Genomic DNA, 21,837 nt, shown 5'->3' on the forward strand with positions numbered 1-21,837 from the left:
TAATACACAAAGATTTTATTCAGGGAGCTTGACCAATACATACTAGGTGTAAAGCAGCAACTGTGAAACAGACATAGTCTCACTGTGAGTTATAAAAAAAAAAAAAAAAAACTTTACCATTAGTATATAGTACGCCAGATTACACATGATTATTCTACCATTTGATATCTTGAACCGATTGAATTCATGAAGAATCAACATAAGCAATGATTCATCATAACTCACCACGTTAACTTCAATAGGAACCATTCATACTAAAAGCTTTAGAATTTAGAATTTTTCCGAGTCTTGGTGATTCCGAATCATTCACGAGCTTGGACTCTTATTTTTCATGCCTCGGCGATTCGTTGGAGAAGTGAGCACCACGCAACCGGACATCCTGGTCAATTTAGTACGACAGTATGGTTTTCGTTTGTTCCAAACCTTTCAAGTTTGCCCCTAATATAATACGTCGTTGAGGATGAGTCAGAACTGAATGGAACAGCTGCGTAGGTTGTTTCCATGGATTAGCGTTCAAAAATTGTCAGGATACCTTTTGTGGTTCGTGATGTGTATCCTCAGCCGCAGCAACTGTCCCTTCAGAGTTTCTCATCCATGCTTCTCAAAGGGCACCTATTAAGTGCTGACTCTGAAGTAATGGAAACGGTGCTCATTCGATAATACCCTAGATCAGATAAAATGAATTCATTCATTTAATTTGATTATCTTAGTATATTTCCATCTGTATGGTTTTAACTAAGCTATACGGGGTCAACCTGTCACACTGAAAATACACCATTTTTATCTAACGCTAAGCCTCTCACTCTAGGTCCTTCTCCGGGCTTGGGTCGTACACATGCGATGGAGGCTGGAGACGGCCGGAGCTCGGAATAAGGTTCTCCCAGTATTCTCGGCCAGCCCTGTAAACAACATTCGAGTCATTCAATGTAAAGTTGACAAAGCCCGAAATGCCAAAATACAGGTGTGTGTGTGTGTGTGTGTGTGTGTGTGTGTGTGTGTGTGTGTGTCTGTGTGTGCGAATACTGTAAAATACTGCTAATATACCACTATTTAGTTGGTATTAGTATTTTGCTAGACAAATATGAATTCACCTTTTCTTAACATAATCCATATGACTTCGCTCGAGACATTTTCCCCAAGGTTGATGTTTCTTGCTGGCTGGCGGCAACTTTCCTCGTTCCTCAGCCACTTCTTCGGAGATGGCGCGGATGTGGTAAGGCTCGAAACCGCAACAACCACCAATATAACGAACCCCTAGGTCATGGGCCGCGCGGGCGTAGGAATGGACGTCAAATCTTGTCACCATGCGAGGCTCTAAAGCTGCGGGAGAATGCGATTTTATTTCTTCTCATATACTTTGCTTATCCACTGAAAACTTATACCTCACTTTACCGGTTTACTTCACGTATTTTCAGACTGCTTCCATGCTCACCATAAGGGAATTCCGGACAGGAAAGGTAGCCTTGAGTGCCTGCCCCGGGACACATAAAACCATTGGGTTGAGTCATGAGATACGGGGAAAGCCCAGCGTTGTTCAGAGCAGCCTTCATGGCCTTGATGGTCCTCACTGTCGTGTCGGGATCAAACAAGCAGTTCACACCAACTGTAACAAAATAATATAATTCAGTTAAAAATCATAATCATTGGACTAAGTAATAATGTTTTTTATGTAAGAGGGAAAACTGCCAAGGGCAAAAAATTTTTCAAAAAAAAGGTCCACTGGAAATGCAAATTACCTAGAAGGTCCGAAAGAATCATCCCAAAGCCAGAGACAATTGTCTTGACACCTCTCTCTTAAGAGAAATCAAGTCGTAGAAAGATGGAAATATGGAAGCAGGTAGGGAATTCCAAAGTTCGCCAGTGAAAGGTATGAATGATTGAGAATACTGGTTAACTCTTGTATTACGAGGGTTGGACAGAACAGGGATGAGAGGAATAAGAAAGCCTTGTGCAGCTAAGCCGCAGAAGGAGAGGCATGCAGTTAGCAAGATTAGTAGAGCAGTTAGCATAAAAATAGCTATAAAAGATAGAAAGAGATGCAACATTTCGGCGGTGAAAAAGAGGCTGAAGACAGTTATTCAGAGGAGGGGAGTTGATGAGATGAAAAGCTTTTGATTCCACCCTATCAAGTAAAACAGTGTGACTGGAACTCCCCCCCCCAAACATGCGAAGAGTGCTCCATACAGGGGCGGATAAGGCCCCTATATAGAGTAAGCAGTTGGAGGGGCGAAAAAAAACTGGCGGAGACGCCGCAGAGCGCCTAACTTCATAAAAGCTGTTTTAGAAAGAGATGGAATGTAAAGTTTCCAGTTAAGATTATGAGTAAAGGACAGACCGAGAATATTCAGTGTGGAAGAGGGAGACAGTTGAGTGTCATTGAAAAAGAGGGGATAGTTGTCTGGAAGGTTGTGTCGAGTTGATAGATGGAGGAATTGAGTTTTTGAGGCATTGAAAACTACTACGTTTTTTCTTCTCCAAACAGAAATCTTAGAAAGATCGAAGCCAGGCATATTGTGGCGTCCCTGTGTGATCTGTTGACTTCCTGAAGGGTTGGTCTTCTCTGAAAGGACGTAAAAAAATGTAAGGTGGTATCATTAGTGTAGGAGTGGGTAGAGCAAGAAGTTTAGTTAAGAAGGTCATTAATGATTAATAGAATGCAATAGAACGATCGGAAAGGAAACTTGAGCTAAAGTTGCAGAGAGAAGGATAGAAACTGTAGGAGGGCAGTTTTGAAATCAAAGGTTTGTGCCAGTATCTATCAATGCTTGTCTAATGCGACAAGATGCCCAGGACTCAGTAAGGAAGGCCAGGTCACCAGTAGAGCGATCTTGACGGAAGCCATACTAGCGATCAGAGAGAAGATTGTGAAGTGACAGATGTTTAAGAATCTTCCTATTCAGGATTGAATAAAAAACTTTAGACAAGCAAAAGATTAAAGCTATAGGACGGTAGTTCGAGGGATTAGAACGATTACCCATTTTAGGAACAGGCTGAATGTAGGCGAACTTCCAACAAGAAGGAAGGATAGAAGTCGATAGACATAGTTGAAAGAGTTTGGCCAAGCAAGACGCAAGCATGGAAGCACAATTCCGAGTGTTTAGGCCAGCGAGGGTATGGAAAACATCATTAGGAAGAACTTTAATTATAGGTATGAAATAGTCAGAGGGAGGATTAAGCCCAGAATCATCCAAGGTGGAGTTATTAGCAATGGCTTGAGGGAAGAGTTCAGTGTTAGAGAGTGATGAGATGGCAGTGGTGCCATCAGGATGAAATAAAGGAGGGAAAGATGAAGAAGTATTGTTGTTGGAGGTCCTTGAAGTCACGAGGAGAGTTGAAGTTTGAAAGTTTCTGGCATTTTCTGTTTATGAAAGAGTGTTTGGCAAGCTGAAGAACAGAATTGGCATAATTCCGGGCAGAAATATAAAGTACTTAAGATTCAGGACATGGAAGGCTTAAGTACCTTTTGTGGGTAACCTCTCTATCATGTATCACAATACCTCTCAATACCTCTTCATTACCGTTATCACTTCACAAATTACACTAGTGGCTTGTCATTAGGCTTAGGGAATATTTATTCAATCTTGAAAATATCGTTCGTTCTCTTGGTACCATGCCTTTCGAACTGTTATTATCATCTATAAAAATACAATAAACTATCTTTCATTGTTGTCCCTATTATCTGCTCTGACGGTCTTCAGCCTCTTCCTCATTCCCGCATTGTTGCATCTGTTGCTATCTTGTACAGCAATTTTCAAGCTAACTGTTCTAATCTTTCTAACTCTATGCCTCCCCTTCTTCCACAGTCTCCATGTACAATGTTCTATTCCTTCTACCTGTCTACTGCATTTATCAATTTCCATAGTAAAGTCTGGAACTTCTTACCTCCTTGTGTATTTCCACCTACCAACGACTTTTACTAATTATTCAAGAGGGAGATTTCAAGATACGCACTTATCCTTTAGATCAGACTACCTCTTTTGGTTTTGTCCAGGGAATCCAACCCATGATATTTATATTTAATCACATTTGATATTATCCTATTCCGGTTTCACTCCTATATAGAATAAATGTAACATGTATTTTATTCACTTTTTCGTCACTCAAATTCGAACCTTCGATCCTTTGCATTTATTGTTAAAAAAAATTCCTATTAAACTGCTAAAACGAATCATCAACAGATAAAAAAAAATGTTAATGATAACACTAATAATATTAATAATAATAATAATAATAATAATAATAATTATTATTATTATTATTATTATTATTATTATTATTATTATTATTATTATTATTATTATTATTATTATTATTATTATTATTATTATTATTATTATTATTATTATTATTATTATTATTATTATTATTATTATTATTATTATTATTATTATCATTGTTAATGTTGATATTGTTGTTGTTGCTGGTATTTTTGTTATTGTTGTTGTTGTCGTTGTTGTTGTTGTTGTTGTTGTTGTTGTTGTTGTTGTTGTTGTTGTTGTTGTTGTTGTTGTTGTTGTTGTTGTTGTTGTTGTTGTTGTTGTTGTTGTTGTTGTTGTCGTTGTTTTTGTTATTGTTGTTATCATTATTGTTATTTCTATTATCATCATGATTTTTATTTTTAATATTTCTCTTATAATCACTATTATTTTTAATATTATTGATATTATTATTCTTTTTATCATTATTACTAGTTTTGCTTAGCGTTATTTCTGATATCATTGTTACCTTTATTACGATTGTTATCATTATCATTATCATTTTTGTTATATTTATCATTTCATTATTATTATTATTATTATTATCATTATTATTATTATTATTATTATTATTATTACTACTACTACTACTACTACTATTTCTTATTAATAATGATAATAATAATAATAATAATATTATTATTATTATTATTATCATTATTATCATTATTATTATTATTATTATTATTATTATTATTATTATTATTATTATTATTATAAATGTAATAATAGTAATGATAATAATAATAATAATAATAATAATAATAATAATAATAATAATAATAATAATAGTAATAATAATAATAATAATAATAATAATAATAATAATAATAATAATAATAATAACAACAACAATGGTAATGATAATAATAATAACAATAACAATAATAATGATGATATAATAATAATTTTTATTGTTATTATTATTATTATTATTATTATTATTATTATTATTATTATTATTATTATTGTTGTTATTATTATTATTATTGTTATATAATAATAATAATAGTAATAATAATGATTATTAATATTTTTTATTATTGTTATTATTATGATTATTATTATTATTATTATTATTATTATTATTATTATTATTATTATTATTATTGTTATTATATCATTATTATTATTATTGTTGTTATTATCATTATTATTTTCATTATTATTATTATTATTATTATTATTATTATTATTATTATTATTATTATTATTATTATTATTATTGTAAGAACATAATGACAACCTTTGGAAGGGATCCCTTCACCACCCTTCCATTATTATTATTATTATTATTATTATTATATAATAATAATAATAATAATAATAATAACAACAACAACAACAACAACAACAACAACAACAACAACAACAACAACAACAACAACAACAACAATAATAATAATAATGATAATAATAATAATAATCATAATAAAAAGTAATAATAATAGTAATGATAATAAACATAATAATAATAATAATAATAATAATAATAATAATAATAATAATAATAATAATCATAATATTTAATATACTAAATCTCTCTCAAACATACTGAATCACACACACACACACACACACACACACACACACACACACACACACACACACACACACACACACACACACACACACACACACACACACACACACACACACACACACACACATTTCCGTAAGACTCCAGTTATTCTGAATTTTCCCTCTTCCCAGTGTTTCTTCCTCTCCTCTCCCTACCCTCTATTCCCATATGAGATGGTATAAGTAAATCCTTTGGCGAGGTTTCATTCAAAGTTTTATTAGACAGGGTAAAATCAAAAGCTTATTGTCTTATCAACTCCTTTCCTCTAACTGAGTGTCTTCAATCTCTTTCTCGCCGCCCTTATTCTATCATATTCTACCGCTATATTCATGGTTACTGCTCTTCTCATTTTTTTAACTGCATGCCTCCCCTCCTCCTTCCTCTTCGTTGCACAACATTCTTTCTCCTCTCACCCCTTTTTTGTCCAACTCTCTTATGCTAGAGTTAACTAGTACTCTCCATCATTAATATTTTTCTCTGGTAAACTTTGGAACTCCTTATCTTCTTTCGTATTTCCAACTTCCTATAATTTGATTATATTTAAGAGGGAGGTTTCAAGACATTTATTCCTTTTTTGGCAATTTTTTTCGTACCTACAATGGAATGGGAATCTAGTGGGCCTTTTGTTCGTTTTACGTTCCCCTTAGCAGGATTCCACACTTACATACTCGTAAAGTAAAGAAACGGTTTTGCGGTCCTACTCGAGAGGCTATTGAACTTTCTGGTGACTTACTCCAGTATTTTTTTTTTTTTTTTTTTTTAGAAGTGTGAAAAGCAGTCCCGAAGTAATACTAGAATTATACTTGACGCTGGTCAGACAATATCTTGCCTATTCGGTACAATTCTCGTCCCCACATTAAAGGAAGGATATAGCTATATTGGAGTTAGTGCAAAGGAGGATGTCTAAAAAGATATAGGGGAAAAGGGATATTCCCTATGAAGCGAGACTGAAGAAACTCAAACTGCATTCCTTAGAGAGACGTAGATTAAGAGACCTGATAGAAGTATAATGGTTTTAACAAAGGGACATGAACCTAGTTCTTAAGATCAGTAGTAGGGACAGAACCAGAAATAATGGGTTTAAGCCTGAAAATTCAGGTTTAGGAGAGAAATGGAAAAAAACTTGTCCTCAAACAGAGTGGTTGTTGAGTGGAACGGACTCAGTGGTCATATAATCAGTGCTGAGTCAATATGGAGCTTTAAAAGAAGATTAGATAAATTTTTGGATGGGGATGATAGATGGAATTAAGTAGCTTTAATTAATTATACCATGTGTAGGCCCGGCGGTCTCTTGCAGCTTTCCTCTTTTTTTATGTTCTTATGTTCTCACCTACTTGAGCTCCAGCTTTAGCCATTCTTACGGCACACTCTCCAGCAGGAATGCCATTACCGTCGCCTTTCACACTAATAGCCATGGTAGCGACCACCACCATACCAGTCTTTGCTGCTTCTTCGATGGCCCACTCGATCTCTTCCACATGGAAAAAGAACTACAAGAAAATTTCGATTATTCATTCTGATATATGAATAAAGAATGACAAATATCATCAGTTTTGCCATTTATAGTAAATTCCGAAGACGTGTATACCTCAAGAATGACGAAGTCGACCTTGTTCTTGACAAATGGTTGGAGTTGTTCCCTCATCTGAGCTTGAACAGCAGCTTTGCCCTTGCCTTCTTTATAGGCTGGACACTTGTTGATGCTTCCTGCCACAAGCGCGTTTCCTTCGTTGGCCACTTCTCGTGCTATTTGACAAGCAGCGTCGTTTATCTGTTGACACTGTCCCATAAAAATTATTACTTTTGCTATTTGACAAGCAACGTCGTTTATCTGTTGACACTGTCCCATAAAAATTATCACTTGACATTAAGCAATTAACTTTAAAAAATTGTGGAGATTTTTCTTACACTGGCGGAAACGAACTCACCGTCAAAGCATCATTCCCCAATGCCTTATTGAGTTTCTCTTGGCTACCGTTGTATGTGACTGTTTGTATAACATCACTGCCTGCTCTTAGGAACTCTCGATGTAACTGTTTTACTGTTGAATGATCGATTATATATTAAAAATTAGTACTTCAGAATGTGCACTGTCAAGCCTTCTATCAAAATTATTAAACAGAATCTCTAAGATGGAGGAGATCCTTATGATATCTACCATCAGTCATCAGGGGACCGCCGTGGTACAGTGGAACCATGCGTGCTTTGGGATCCGAGGGGTCTCCAAGCGCATAGGTTCGAATCCTGTCCACGGTCCGAGTGTAGTTTAGGCTTCCTCACTCGGGGCAATGGTTTCCTAGCGGGTGGGCTTTGAGATAGGAGATACCCCAAAAAAGTATCCTCTTTACCCCATAAACTCCCGTGAAAAGCCCACATGGTATAAATAAAAATTAAAAAAAACTCACCAGCCTCAGGGTGTTCCATTACCACTTCTGGTGTCCATATCCCTGCGTCCACGTATCCTCGTCTCTCCAGTGCGAATATCATCCCTCCGTCACCTACAACTAAACCATCTTGAAGGCGTTCAAGCAATCCCTGTAATATAACAATGATACCTCGGGACGAAAAATCTTCAGTCTGGGTCCAGGCGTCAGCGTGGATCACTGATGGCAACTCAAGCACGTCTTGCATTGCTGTCACAGTGTTGTTTTTTTGTTTTTTTCATATTGTAAATACTCAAATTTCCAATTTTTAATTGCATATGTATTATATATAGTATATTCTTTTAACACTTACAATGAGAGAGAGAGAGAGAGAGAGAGAGAGAGAGAGAGAGAGAGAGAGAGAGAGAGATGGAAGGGAATGAAGCATTTGATCTGGATGAGGGACTTGAGCAATTAGCATTAACACATGAAGGGTAGACTACTGTCTACGAGAGTCAGGTATACGGCAGTGTTTATCAAGTTATAAAAACAATGTCAAACCCTCCGCCACACCTTGGAACACCGCTACCCAGTGAGGAAAGAACCTATGGCCTGACAAGATACCCCGTGAAAGAGGGGCTTGTGCCTCTAGCGATCATAATGAGAGTAAAGTAAGTATGTGATATCTTTAGATTACATATATCGTGGATAAGAGGACCTGGATCTAGTAGCGATTGATTCAAACGCTAATCGGGGTTATCTGGTCAACTACTGATAACAGTCGTTTATCTTTTGCTGTGGTCGTTGGTGTCTGCCATCTTAGCTCTGCGTGTGCTATATTCATGTCAGATGCAGAGTTTATGAGATTTCATGCAGGATCTTCATCCATTACTGAAAACACGTAAGTTTCTGGTGATTGAGAATTTTCCGAGAATTATTTTATTCTTGAAGCATGGATATTCTGCCGAGTTGAGCTCAACACACACTTCATTGAAAGAGATACCCCATTAGAGGAAGTGGCCTGAAATCCTCTTCCCATTAAGTACTTCCTAGTCATCTGATGATGAAAGAAAGTAACAACTACGACAAGTAATATTATGAACGATGTTATGCGGCTTTGGCAGAATATGAAGAATTTTGTCAAGCTATGTGCCTTTCACCAAATACAACATATAATGACACCAAAGTGAAGTGCTAATGGCCTGCCTTCGGACAGAACATATTGATCTTACACATGAGTATGTAGTGTATTATAAAGGACACTATCATTGCATCACTATTGCACAACGCCACACTCATAGGTGAGGCTTTTACTGATCACGTGCTTGTCACTTAATTCAGTGGTTTAGATGATTATCACATTGACGGGTACGTGTTCCGTCACTAATTTAGTTTTGTGGACAACACTTACCTTTTGACTCATTGTAGCCAATATGTACGAGATATTGCTGTTAGGCTAAGCAGTGTGCTGAGGAGGCCTCTTCTGGAACATCTACTCTTATTTCTGTTACTACGAAGACTGCTGGTATCACGGTCATAGCAACCCACCATCCCGATAGGGGAAGCGTTACGTCAGCAATTTTTAAAGTAGACTTCAGTCTACTTTAAAAATGCTGACGTAACGCTACGCATTTCTTCATATTTAGCTGAATATTCTAATATATATATATATATATATATATATATATATATATATATATATATATATATATATATATATATATATATATATATATATATATATATATATATATATATATATATATATATATATATATATATATATATATATATATATATATATATATATATATATATATATATATATATATATATATATATATATATATATATATATATATATATATATATATATATATATATATATATAATTGTTTATGGAAGAGGCGGATGGTGAAAAAGAAAACGTACTCTGCTGCTGATCACACCCGTCACCACCCCAACTCAATAAAAAAAAAAATGCCAATAAAGTTCCATTACGTTGATGAGCCTCCTGAGAAAGCGTTATGGTTATACTCGAAGGAAGAAAAAAAGATAAACGAAAAGAACGTTCTAGTATATTAACTTCAATGGTATCTCATTCTTAAAGGACTTCACCCTTGACCGACATGACTCAGCAAGTTTTTTTTTTTTGTAGATTACCATGTTAGTTTGTTCTCGTCTCTCTCTCTCTCTCTCTCTCTCTCTCTCTCTCTCTCTCTCTCTCTCTCTCTCACAAAAACAAATGAACATACAAATATAAAAGAAAAATATCATAAAAAGAGAAGTAGATATTGAAATTTGTTTACCTCATTTAATATACCTCTATATGGGCATCATTAAATGCACGAAACACATAAAATAAATCCTAAATTTTATGCCATGTTTGCCATAGTATCGTCAATAGTGGCTATGGCATAAGTGATATTTTGTTTTAGATCGAGATGTCCCGTATTTTTGTTCATACACTATATAAAGAACATAACCCTATAAAATATAAATCCAGCGGTGTGATATATGGTGAGCGATTTGGCCAGAGATGAGCCATTTGTTCCTGTTCACCGACTTGGAAATGTTTAATTTAGGAACATGTTGTAATCCGAGATGTTGCACGACGCTGCACAAATTCTCTAGCTAGTGGTTATAAATAGTCAAATGACAATCACAACTCCTTCTATCGCCTTCTCCACTGCAAATCATTACAATTTCCCTTACAAACATCCATAAGAATTACTTTAATCTCTTACATATTCTCACATCAGAACGGATTCCACCTCAACGTCGTCCACTATATCTTCATAACGTTATTACAATATCTAAACACTGTGTTTTATTTATCACTAAATCTCACATGTAGTAAGTACAACATTTCCCCCTCTCAACCAGTTACCCATACATAGTTATTACCTTTACTTGGTACACGGATACATGCAACCAACGTAACACACCACTAAATATATTACCATACACATATAGTTAGCTTATTCCGTTCACGAAAATGACAACGTAACATACCACCGAATATAATGACAAATCTTGATATTTCCACGAAAGTAACTTCACTCAACAAATCCCTTTCTCTTGGTACCCATACATAAGAACTACGTTAAATTCGTACACGAATACACACAAGTAAATCTGTTACGTAACTTATTCGTCATAGCAACTCACATGCACATACCTACGTAGCTGTATACAAGATCCTTTACTCATAAATGAAAATGCAAGTATATAACGACGTCATTATGAACCAAGTACATACACATAAACCATACTGAAATAATACCTAAACCTCCTATCATGATTCCTCCTCCATTCTAAAATATCTCAAAAGACTGCATTGCAACAATAGCTCCACTTACTGTTTATATGAAGTACAAAACGTTCATGCCGTCTTCACCTGTGCAGCGTAGGACGGCCCGCCCAGAGCCGCGATTGTCCTCTCTGCTTCCTCTCTCGTCTCTCTCTCCTATCTCCCCATACCTCTCTAACCTTCCTTCAGAGAGCTCAGGGAAAGGGAGGAGGGGTCAGACTTGATCTACAATAACACGCCCATTTTATCATTGACCATTCGGAGACCACTCCACGGAGCTCACGTGTGAACAACATAAGGGTGAAGGCTCATACAAAATACAATCAAATAATTCTTAAACGTAGTACACATCCGGAAACAAGACACCATCCTATTGGCGTTTCAGAGGCTCAAGTTTTACCTACTAAGATAGTAAGTTCCTTATTGGTCTGATTAGGATATCCAGGTTGCTTATTGGTCACTTTTATTTACCATTCATGTTTCATTCCACGTGGGGAACATGTGTGTACTCTACTACTACCCAAAGTCGTATACCACTCTCCAAGGTCATTAAGAAGTCAGATGTCTTGGACATCTGTCTTGGTCATCTCCTTGATTTAAATCTGATACCCAGCAGTCTACCTTCTGTAAATTGTTTTTTAATTGTTTTTTTCTTGTCCTTACTGCTGATTGACCCATTCCCCATGTTGTTATTGGCTGGGTTATGGCTGGTCAAATATCGCGTACACTTCATTTCTTGTTTTTTCATTATGTTATAATATGATGTAGGGATCCGACAAACATGCACTTCCCAATGTGCTGTAGCACTATCTTGGTAGAAAATGTTGTTTGGTTGCAGTGCCACATATTCTCAAAAGGTCAAGGTAAACATGAACAGTAATTCATGTTTCGTTGAAGAAAAATGGACCAATGATTCGATTGTAAATGATCCCTCACCACACATTTAAATGACATGACAACACAATACTCAGTTAAAGATATATATTGAACAAAAATACGGGATATCACTGATCTAAATCAAAAGATCACTGATGCCGTTGCCGCCATTAATTAGGTTCAGTTACAGCAAACATGGCAAAAACCCCAATAATGTTTTTATGTGCTTCGTGGACTTTAACATTTGCTCCTCATTTTTCAAATATTTTCATACTGATTGCTCTTCTGATCTTGCTAACTGCATGCCTTCCCTCCTGAGGCCTCGCTACACAAGGCTTTCTTCTTCCTCGCATCCCTATTCTCTCAATCTCTCTAATGCCAAAGTTAACCTGTACTTTCAATCATTTATACCTTTTTCTGGTAAACTCTGGAACTCCCTACCTGCTTCTGTATTCCGATCCTCCTATGACTTAACTTCATTTAAGAGGGAGACTTTAAGACTTTCTTTTAGCTAACTCTCTCAGACATGCAAGAGAATTGGCAACTGGGCGTTTTTATTTTTTGTTTTACCTTGCTTTTGACCAGCTTTCCCGTCTTACATATATTTTTTTTTTGTCTTAAACACGGTGCCATAGCTTCTCTCTTCTCGTCCTATAATGTTTACACTATATACAGATTCAAATTAGAGTATAATAATTTAGGAGAAATAGAAGGGCAGTCTTCCGTTGCGTAATCTTCTTTATTTTCTATTCACAATAATAAGAACCAATAGCACTAGATATGTTGCCACAGATGTCCCTTATCACGGGTCGCTGTACCAAGGAAATAACCTTCTATGTGCTGGGGTTGAACCCGTGTGAAGGAGGCTGGAACCGGCCGGAGCTTGGTACTAGGTTCTCCCAGTAATTTCGACCAGCTCTGCAAAATACTTTCACATCACTCAAAGCCGAACAAAACAGACTAGTGGACAAATTAAGCCAATTGAATTCATATTATAAGGAAACAAAATGGAGCTTAATTTTTTGCATTGGTATTTCATTCCTTAGATATCTACGACAACGACTGCATTTTTTCTTGAGCGATTAGCTAATGGAGAGTTAATTGAGGACATTTTATTCCTAATATTCTAATATCTCATAACGTTTGTCTGCCGAGCAGCAATTACTGATGTACTGGAGAAGTATTTGAGTGAGGTCTTAAGCAAGTAAGGCATCTTTGCACCGTGACTAGCTGCCTCTTCTTCCAAGCGTGCTTGATAAATAGTAACGGCCATTATTTCTTTCCTTTGCACTTGACATTCCAAACAAAATGATGTCCAACATAAAAAAAATAATCAATAATTACCAAATTATAGCAAATGTTTTGAGGTCCTACAATATTTTCCGAAGCATATACCCACCTTTCTCTTACGAAGTCTAAGTAACTTAGCTCGAGACATTTCCCCCAAGGCTTGTGCTTGTCACTGGCTGGCGGCATCTTGCCTCGCTCCTCAGCCAATTCCTCTGCGATGGCGCGGATGTGGTAAGGCTCAAAGCCACAGCAGCCCCCGATATAGCGAACCCCAAGGTTGTAGACGGCGCGAGCGTAGCGGTGGACGTCAAATCTGGTCACCACTCGAGGCTCCATGGCTACAGGAGAGTTGTGCGTTTTTATTTCATTACCAAAGAATTACACACACACACACACACACTATACTACACTTGCCATGCGCCATAGTTGCGGTAGTCAGTCCAATACTTACCGAACGGGAACTCCGGGCAGGAGAGATAACCATACTTGCCGGCCCCCGGGCAAAAGAAACCATTAGGCTGAGTCATAAGGAAAGGAGAGAGGCCAGCGTCGTCCAGTGCAGTCTTCATTTCTTTGATGGTCTTCACTGTCTCATCAGGGTCGAACATGCAGTTCACACCCACTGCAGATCAACCAACACAGCACAGTTAATAATTACAAAAAACAATATTAGAACAAACTTTCAGGGAAAAAGAGAGAGAGAGAGAGAGAGAGAGAGAGAGAGAGAGAGAATGTGTGTGTGTCTGAGTACAAATTGAAGATGGTTTTAGCCATATAATCTTTGTAAGTAGACGTCCCTAGCGTTACTAAAAGAATATCTTTATGTAATCTGTCTTACAATTGAAATTTGTATGTTTATTCTAAATGAATTTAGAGAATATATATTTACTACTTTAAGGAGGAAAAACATATGCCTTTCTTTTCATATTTTGTCAAGAAAATTCGCTATTAGTTAGAACAGAAAGCATAAAAGAAGTAAAGGAAGTTTCCCTTTATTTTCTAATTTTCTATACTGATATTGCCAGCAACTAACTTTGTATCTCGAAGGTGAATAAAGGAACATCTGTATTAGTCTATAAAGGAGTCATGGTCACCTGTGTAACATAATTTAGAACATGTGCTCATTAACACTCGTTTTGCATCTGACATTACTCACCTACATGAGCTCCAGCCTTGGCCATCCGCACGGCACACTCTCCTGCAGGAACATTATTCATGTCACCTTTCACACCAATTGCCAGAGTGGCAGCCACCACTATCCCCGTCTTCAAGGCCTCTTCGATTGCCCATTCTATCTCCTCCACGTGGAAAAAGAACTGCAAAACAGAAAGACAATGACTGTTTTGATTATGTTTAATGGCAATGATGAGATTTTGTAATGCAACGAGGAGCAAAGTTACGAGATTCCTGTTTTGTCAACTATTTGGAGAACCAGGAACATTCTTACCTCAGCGATGAGGAAGTCAACTTTATTCTTCATAAATGGTTTGAGCTGTTCCCTTGTTTGAGCTTGAACTGCGGCCTTGCCTTTGCCTTCAATATAGGATGGACACTGGCTAATGCTTCCTGCTACTAGAGCGTTTCCCTCCTTGGCCACTTCCCGGGCTATATTGTAGCCTGCATCGCTTAACTGTTGACACTGGGTCGTAGAAATGACAATGTAAGAAATGGATGACTATTTGCACAAACATTTCTCATTGTTTTATAGACTAAAAATAGCTCACCGAATGAACATTGTTCCCAAAAATCTTGTTTAGTTTGTCTTGGCTGCCGTTGAATGTGAGTGTTTGCACCACATCGCTGCCTGCTCTCAAAAACTCTCGATGCAACTGTTTTACTGTTGAAATAGTGATTAGATAGATACATCAGTTGGATATATAAACATCAGTTTCCATAGCTTTAAACTTCAGGATATAATTGTATTGTCAAGCACTCTTTTATAATAACGACGATCAATATAAATAAACTGACATTCCTTCGTCATGAAACAACTCACCAGCCTCGGGATGCTCCACCACCACCTCGGGTGTCCACACGCCTGCGTTCATGTATCCCCGTCTCTCCATGGCAAATATCAATCCCCCGTCACCCACCACCAGTCCATCCTGGAGACGTTCCAACAATCCCTGACAAATATAAGACAAGCTCCGTAACAGAAGTTTTTTTACTACTACTGTCAATCGATTATGGAGAAACAAAAGACAGAAACTCCTGGAGGAGGTAAACGTCAAAAGCAACTACAATGTTTACTATGTATATATTGTATACACACTTGACTTTTTCAAACCTGTAATCTTGTACGGATTCAGCTTAAAAGAAATACTCTGGAGGAAGCTTATGAATCCCTGTTTGATTATATAATTTACATTCATATATGCTATTGTTTTCAGTATGTTCCTTCTTTCAGCCTCCTAATAAATGTACAAGCATCACGTACAGCCTTAAAACACTTTGCCATTTGTCGAGTGGTTTAAAGTTACCTACATATCACCATGATACCCAGGTTCTAGGTGGTTACACCCAAGATGAGCTTGGGCGGTGATATGGACCTTAATATGGGTACCACTATAAATAAAATTGCCTGTGCCACTAATGGGCGGAAGCTGAACCGCTCTTCCAATACATTCTTCAAGTGTGCCTACAGGCGTTATAGGCCTTAACGTAAAAAAAAAAAAAAAAAAGTGTGCTATTTTGTGAACATGGGGGATGGGCTAATTTTGTTAAGATACTTTATAGGTTTCCTGAACTAATTGTGTTCAGTTTCCGTACTCGTAACCATATATTGCTTTAATGTATGTTGTATCCTGAAGGATGTTCTAATTGTTTGTTTAATGTTGTTTCCTCTTTTATGGATTGTGATATTTAGAGGATCCAGGTTAGATATTGAGTGCAGTTCTTCTGTCGTTTTTGTAAATGGATATTTCTATTGGTGTGCAAACTTTAATGCTCGGTTTTGTATTCGTTGTAGTGAAAGCATTTCTTGTTTTGAGAATACATTAAGTATGTAGATTGGGTATGTTAGGATAGGAAGGACACATGCTTTAACTAAGTGTATTTTTATGTTGGCGTTTAGCGTTTCAAAGCGTTTTATTACTTTGAGTGCAAGGGAAGCTTTTTTGGTGACATGTGAAACATATTTGCTGTATCCACGGGGGCAGAGCTTTAGTCCTAGTACGCATGCTTCATTTGAGTAGGGTATTAAGTTTCCTTCAATATGAACCGGGGTTGTCTTTAATAAAGCTATGGGGAGGATAGTGAATTTTGATGTGTTGGTTTTTATTTTCCATTTGTTCTCAAAATTATTTATGTTTTTAATTTCCTTCTCTTTTTTTTTGTTAGCATATTTCTTGATTTGCCTGCTTGAGTTATGATTTGTGTAATGTCGTCTGCGTATTGTATGTTTATCCCATCTGTAATTGGTGGGGGTATGTCGTATGTATATATTGTGTAAAGTGTGGGTGATAGGCTGATTCCTTGCGGTACACCACTGTGGAATTGAAAGCTTTGGCCTTTGAAGCTATTTAGTGTAATAGAGGCTGATCTCTTGTCGAGAAAGTTACAAAATAGTTTTGCTATTATTCTAGGAAGTTGTATCTGTTGCATTTTGTATATGAGACCATTTGTCCATACCTTGTCAAACGCCTTGGAGACACCTGTTAGAACTATACAACATTACTTTTTGTCTGAGAGGGCTATTGAAATGGTTTCTGTGATAGTTGCTAGGGTTGTGTCTGTTGATTTGTGTTTGCGGAAACCATGTTGTGAGTCAGGTAGTATATTGTTGTTTTCTAGAAATGTTTAACTCTCATGTTGTTTATTTTTCATAGATTTTGCCCGGTACTTCAAGTAGTGAGATGGGGCGGAAGTTGTTGGGGTCTGTTGTTGGTTTGTTTGGTTTAGGAATCAACTTTATTTTAGAGTGTGTGAATATGTTTGGGAAATATCCCATAGATAGTGATATGTTAAGAAGTTTAGTGAATATTTCTAAAACTTCATCAGGTAGATTCTGTAGAATGATTTTATTTTAATGAATATTTCTAAAACTTCATCGGGTAGATTCTGTAGAATGATTTTATTTATTCTAGTGTGTCCTGGTGTGTTATTTTTTAATTGCTTTATAATGTATTTCAAATTCTGTATTGTGATCTGGATGTTAGGTAGTTGTTGTTATTTAGGTTATCTGGGTTTCCTTGATGGTAGGGAAGTATTTCTACTATGATGTTGTTGATGTATGTGTTAACTATTTGATCGTTCCCTTGATCGAACAACAAAGTTTCTGTTGGGCTTATTCTGAAGACATTACTCCAGATTTCCCTGAAGATTTTTTCTTTGTCTTTTCCTTCATATATCTTTTTGTTATCTTGTATTAGGTACTGTGTTTGATTTGATGTGTTACCTCTTAGTTGCTTTATGTTTTGCCAGGTTTTTATTTTTTTCATCTTTATAGAGCGTCTGTGCTTCGCTTTTTTTGTTTTCCCAATGAATTATGTTATGTGTTTTGCATTCTTCTACAATGGTGTGTTTTATGGTTTTATAAGTGATATATATTGCATAGGTCCACCCTGATTTTAAACTGTATTCCGTTAATCGTTTCGCCCACCATTGCAGTTCTTTTATACGTTGGTTGTATATAGGTTTCTGTGTTGTTTTGTGTGTTCTGGTTGGTATATATTTTTCCATGGTTGAGGTTATTGCAGTCATCCACTCTTTCATTGAGTTTCCAAGGTAGTTTGGTTGATGCATGGATGTGTGTTTATGCTTTTTGTTTTAAGTTTTGCTTCTTGTTTGAATTCTTCCCAGTTAGTTATTTGTTTTTTTTTATGTATATAGGTGGTGCATTTATTCTAATAGGATGTGATGTTATCTTTATAATTACTCGTATGGGTATGTGGTCTGAGTCAGCTGTTAGTCCTGGTTAAATAAGTATATTGTGGTATGTTTTATTGTTGGTTAGTATTATGTCTTGGGTGGATAAGGCATTGTGAGATATGTATGTTGGGAAAACAGGGCCTATATGTGCTAATTTATTATTATTGATCAGCATCATTAGATGTTTTGTTGTCTAAAATGGGATGATGTGCGTTCAAGTCCCCAATGATGTAGGTTAGGATTGATTGAGACGTTATCGCATGGAAGTCTGAGATTGGTAGATAAGGTCTTCGAGGTGGAAGGTATGTTGTGGCGATGGTTATTGGGCCTGTACTTGTTTCTATTGTAATTTGTAGTATGTCAATGTTATAATCATCTTTTATTTTGTGTTTCAAGTTATGTTTAACGAGAATAGCTGAACCGTCGTGCATTTCATCGCTGGAGTTGATAAGGTAAGTAGTGTAATTTAAAGCTTCTATATTTTCATTTGTTTTCATTCCGTGATTGTTGAGTAGTATCATATCTGGGTCTATTTCTCTGTATATGTTACTTAGGGTGTTTTTTTTTTTTTTTTATTTATTTATTTTTTCTTTATTCCAGTGTTAAACATTATTTTGTACAACATTCAGTGTATGTGGTGCATGAGTGAGAGCCATGTTGCGTGACGTTCTATGTGTTGTTGTGTTGTGGGTGTATTTAGTAGGTTTCTTAGTTGTTTCATCACTTAGAGGAGTGTATGTGGTGTGATTTTGTTGATTTACTGGGGGATGGTTTCCTGTCCTCCGTTTTTCCACTTAGGATTTTGTTAAAAAGAGCATCATCCATTATACATCAGCAATTAGCGAGATTAATATCGTTATTTATAAGGTGGCTATAAATTTCATGTCCATTATATACAGTGTTAGTAAACCTCTATTTAAGTCTGCCCTTATCTATTGCAGACTTTAAGTAATTAAGACTGAAAGTTTCTTTCGGCCATCCCTCGGTCTTTTTTTTAGTTATGATTGCATCTCTAGGTGGGTGCCAGAAATCTTTTCCAATACGGGCTTGTCCTCAGGCTGGGTGTTGTTGAGGGTTGTCGTTGGTGTGTTTTTTGCCAGTGGTATATTGTCAAGTGCTTGTTTGAGAAGGTATATTATTGGTGTTGGTGCTTGGCTGTGAGGGGGCTGTAGTATTACATATTATGGTGTTGGCAGGGGTGTTCTTTGTCATTATGTTTAAAATGGCATCAGAAGGTGGGTTCTCTGATATAATTATACTGGGGAGGTCATTGGCCTTGTAAAGTTTATTGAGTTCAGCACCAAAGCTACCGGGGTTAATGGAGTTTAGGAAGTGGGCATAAACCAGGCACGTCTGGATTTTTATATGTGTGTCTCTGTCTAAAGTATTGGTCATAGGTTGGATGGTAGATGGTAGAGGGGTAACATGCAGTCCTCAGTTCTTCTTGTACCGGTATGACGACGACCAAGTTATCACGAAGGCTGACGTTCCACCTAGCATCCAGAGCCCCTAAGAAACATCTATGCGAAGAGCATGGCGCAACATTAACAAGAAGCGTGCTGGTAGAAAACACAGAAATCTTAGACACCTGTAAAGATTTGCGAAAATTAAACATCTTAGAAGCATATCAAAGAAATGGAACCAAGGCTGAATACACAGGCAGACAAACCACTTAGCCCTTCCGAGCATGAACCGCGGGACGCGAGGACACAGCCAGCAAAAAGCAAGAAACAGCAGTCAATCAGCAACCAGCAGCGAGTAGAGAGGTGGGGAGGCAAGAGCCAATCAGAAAAATACACTCACCCCACATCAGTGCCCAGCCAAGATTTAAGCGCGCTAAACGGCCAGTACAGCACATTCTCACCCATACGCTGAGAAGCTACGCTACTGAAGAAGGCTCTATGAGCCGAAATCCTGGATCCAGCAAAAAATGACCACCTAAGGAGAGGTCATAAACAGACTATTAAAAGAGAATAAAACTGTCTTGAGGAATAAAGACAGTGAATGCGGAATTAGCTATCACGTTCAACGAAACATGCATTATAGAAAACCTCCTGCCCATTTATACACTATAAATATATATATATATATATATATATATATATATATATATATATATATATATATATATATATATATATATATATATATATATATATATATATATATATATATATATATATATATATATATATATATATATATATATATATATATAGATAGATAGATAGTGTGTGTGTGTGTGTGTGTGTGTGTGTGTGTGTGTGTGTGTGTGTGTGTGTGTGTGTGTGTGTTTAATTCACCTCGGTCGTCTGCTGGTCACCCAGCCAGTCTTCCCCATTATGGAGCGAGCTCAGAGCTCATAGACCGATCTTTGGGAAGGACTGAGACCACAACACACTCCACACACCGGGAAAGCGAGACCACATCCCCTCGAGTTACATCCCGTACCTATTTAGTGCTAGGTGAATAGGGGCCACACATTAAGAGGCTTGCCCATTTGCTTCGCCGCTTACTGGGACTCGAACCCGGCCCTCTCGATTGTGAGTCGAGCGTGCTAACCACTACACTACGCGGTGCATGTGTGTGTGTGTGTGTGTGTGTGTGTGTGTGTGTGTGTGTGTGTGTGTTTGTTTGTAATTCACCACGGTCGTCTGCTGGTCACATAGTCAGCCTTCCCCATTACGGAGCGAGCTCAGAGCTCATAGACCGATTTTCGGTTAGGACTAAGACCAAAACACACTCCACACACCGGGAAAGCGAGGCCACAACCCCTCGAGTTACATCCCGTACCAACTTGCTGGTAGGTGAACAGGGGCTACACATGAAGAGGCTTGCCCATTTGCCTCGTCGCTCCCGGGAATCTAACTCGGGCCTTCTCGGTTGTGAGCTGGGTATGCTCACATCTGCACTACACGCTGTGTGCGTATGCCTGTCTTACATGCTTTTGTACCCACGCACGGACATTTATGCATTTTCTTTCTCTCCTTCTTTTAGGCACATTATGTATATATATATATATATATATATATATATATATATATATATATATATATATATATATATATATATATATATATATACTGTCATCTCTTAAATACCTTTCGACTCATATCCGTCACTGTGTTTGTTTGATCAGCAGCGTGCGATGATGTGCAGCCAGTCTGTGTACACTGGTGTCTGGTGGCTAACTGAGCTCCTGCAATCTGTTGTTCGGTAGTAAGCTGTGGAGAGATAAGCTTTTAACCCTGATAAAAAAATAACTGAAGAAAATCATGTTAGAATCAC

General features: G+C 36.9%; 2 protein-coding genes across 5 annotated transcripts; both read right to left on the minus strand.

The window, feature by feature from the left end:
- Window positions 1-11,673, minus strand: LOC123504391 (betaine--homocysteine S-methyltransferase 1-like). Of its 4 annotated transcripts, none has more exons than XM_045254849.1 (8): window positions 11,564-11,673; window positions 8,244-8,373; window positions 7,767-7,879; window positions 7,427-7,618; window positions 7,169-7,328; window positions 1,433-1,603; window positions 1,092-1,320; window positions 1-899 (listed from the first exon to the last, which is right to left on the minus strand). In XM_045254849.1, the coding sequence occupies exons 2-8, from the start codon at window positions 8,323-8,325 to the stop codon at window positions 800-802; spliced, it is 1,047 nt and encodes a 348-aa protein (XP_045110784.1). In that variant the 5' UTR covers window positions 8,326-8,373; window positions 11,564-11,673; the 3' UTR covers window positions 1-799. The 4 variants fall into 4 exon arrangements, with proteins under 4 accessions (XP_045110784.1, XP_045110783.1, XP_045110782.1 ...); XM_045254848.1 differs by lacking the exon at window positions 11,564-11,673 and adding an exon at window positions 9,613-9,714; XM_045254847.1 differs by lacking the exon at window positions 11,564-11,673 and having other exon boundaries at window positions 8,244-9,584.
- A 1,437-nt stretch (window positions 11,674-13,110) lies between these two features.
- Window positions 13,111-21,791, minus strand: LOC123504392 (betaine--homocysteine S-methyltransferase 1-like). The gene is made up of 8 exons (XM_045254851.1): window positions 21,651-21,791; window positions 15,677-15,806; window positions 15,405-15,517; window positions 15,128-15,319; window positions 14,837-14,996; window positions 14,132-14,302; window positions 13,790-14,018; window positions 13,111-13,308 (listed from the first exon to the last, which is right to left on the minus strand). The coding sequence occupies exons 1-8, from the start codon at window positions 21,660-21,662 to the stop codon at window positions 13,224-13,226; spliced, it is 1,092 nt and encodes a 363-aa protein (XP_045110786.1). The 5' UTR covers window positions 21,663-21,791; the 3' UTR covers window positions 13,111-13,223.
- Between the last annotated feature and the right edge of the window lie 46 nt (window positions 21,792-21,837).

This window comes from Portunus trituberculatus, chromosome 16 (genome assembly GCF_017591435.1).
Source record: "Portunus trituberculatus isolate SZX2019 chromosome 16, ASM1759143v1, whole genome shotgun sequence".
In the NCBI taxonomy this organism is placed as follows: Eukaryota; Metazoa; Arthropoda; class Malacostraca; order Decapoda; family Portunidae; genus Portunus; species Portunus trituberculatus.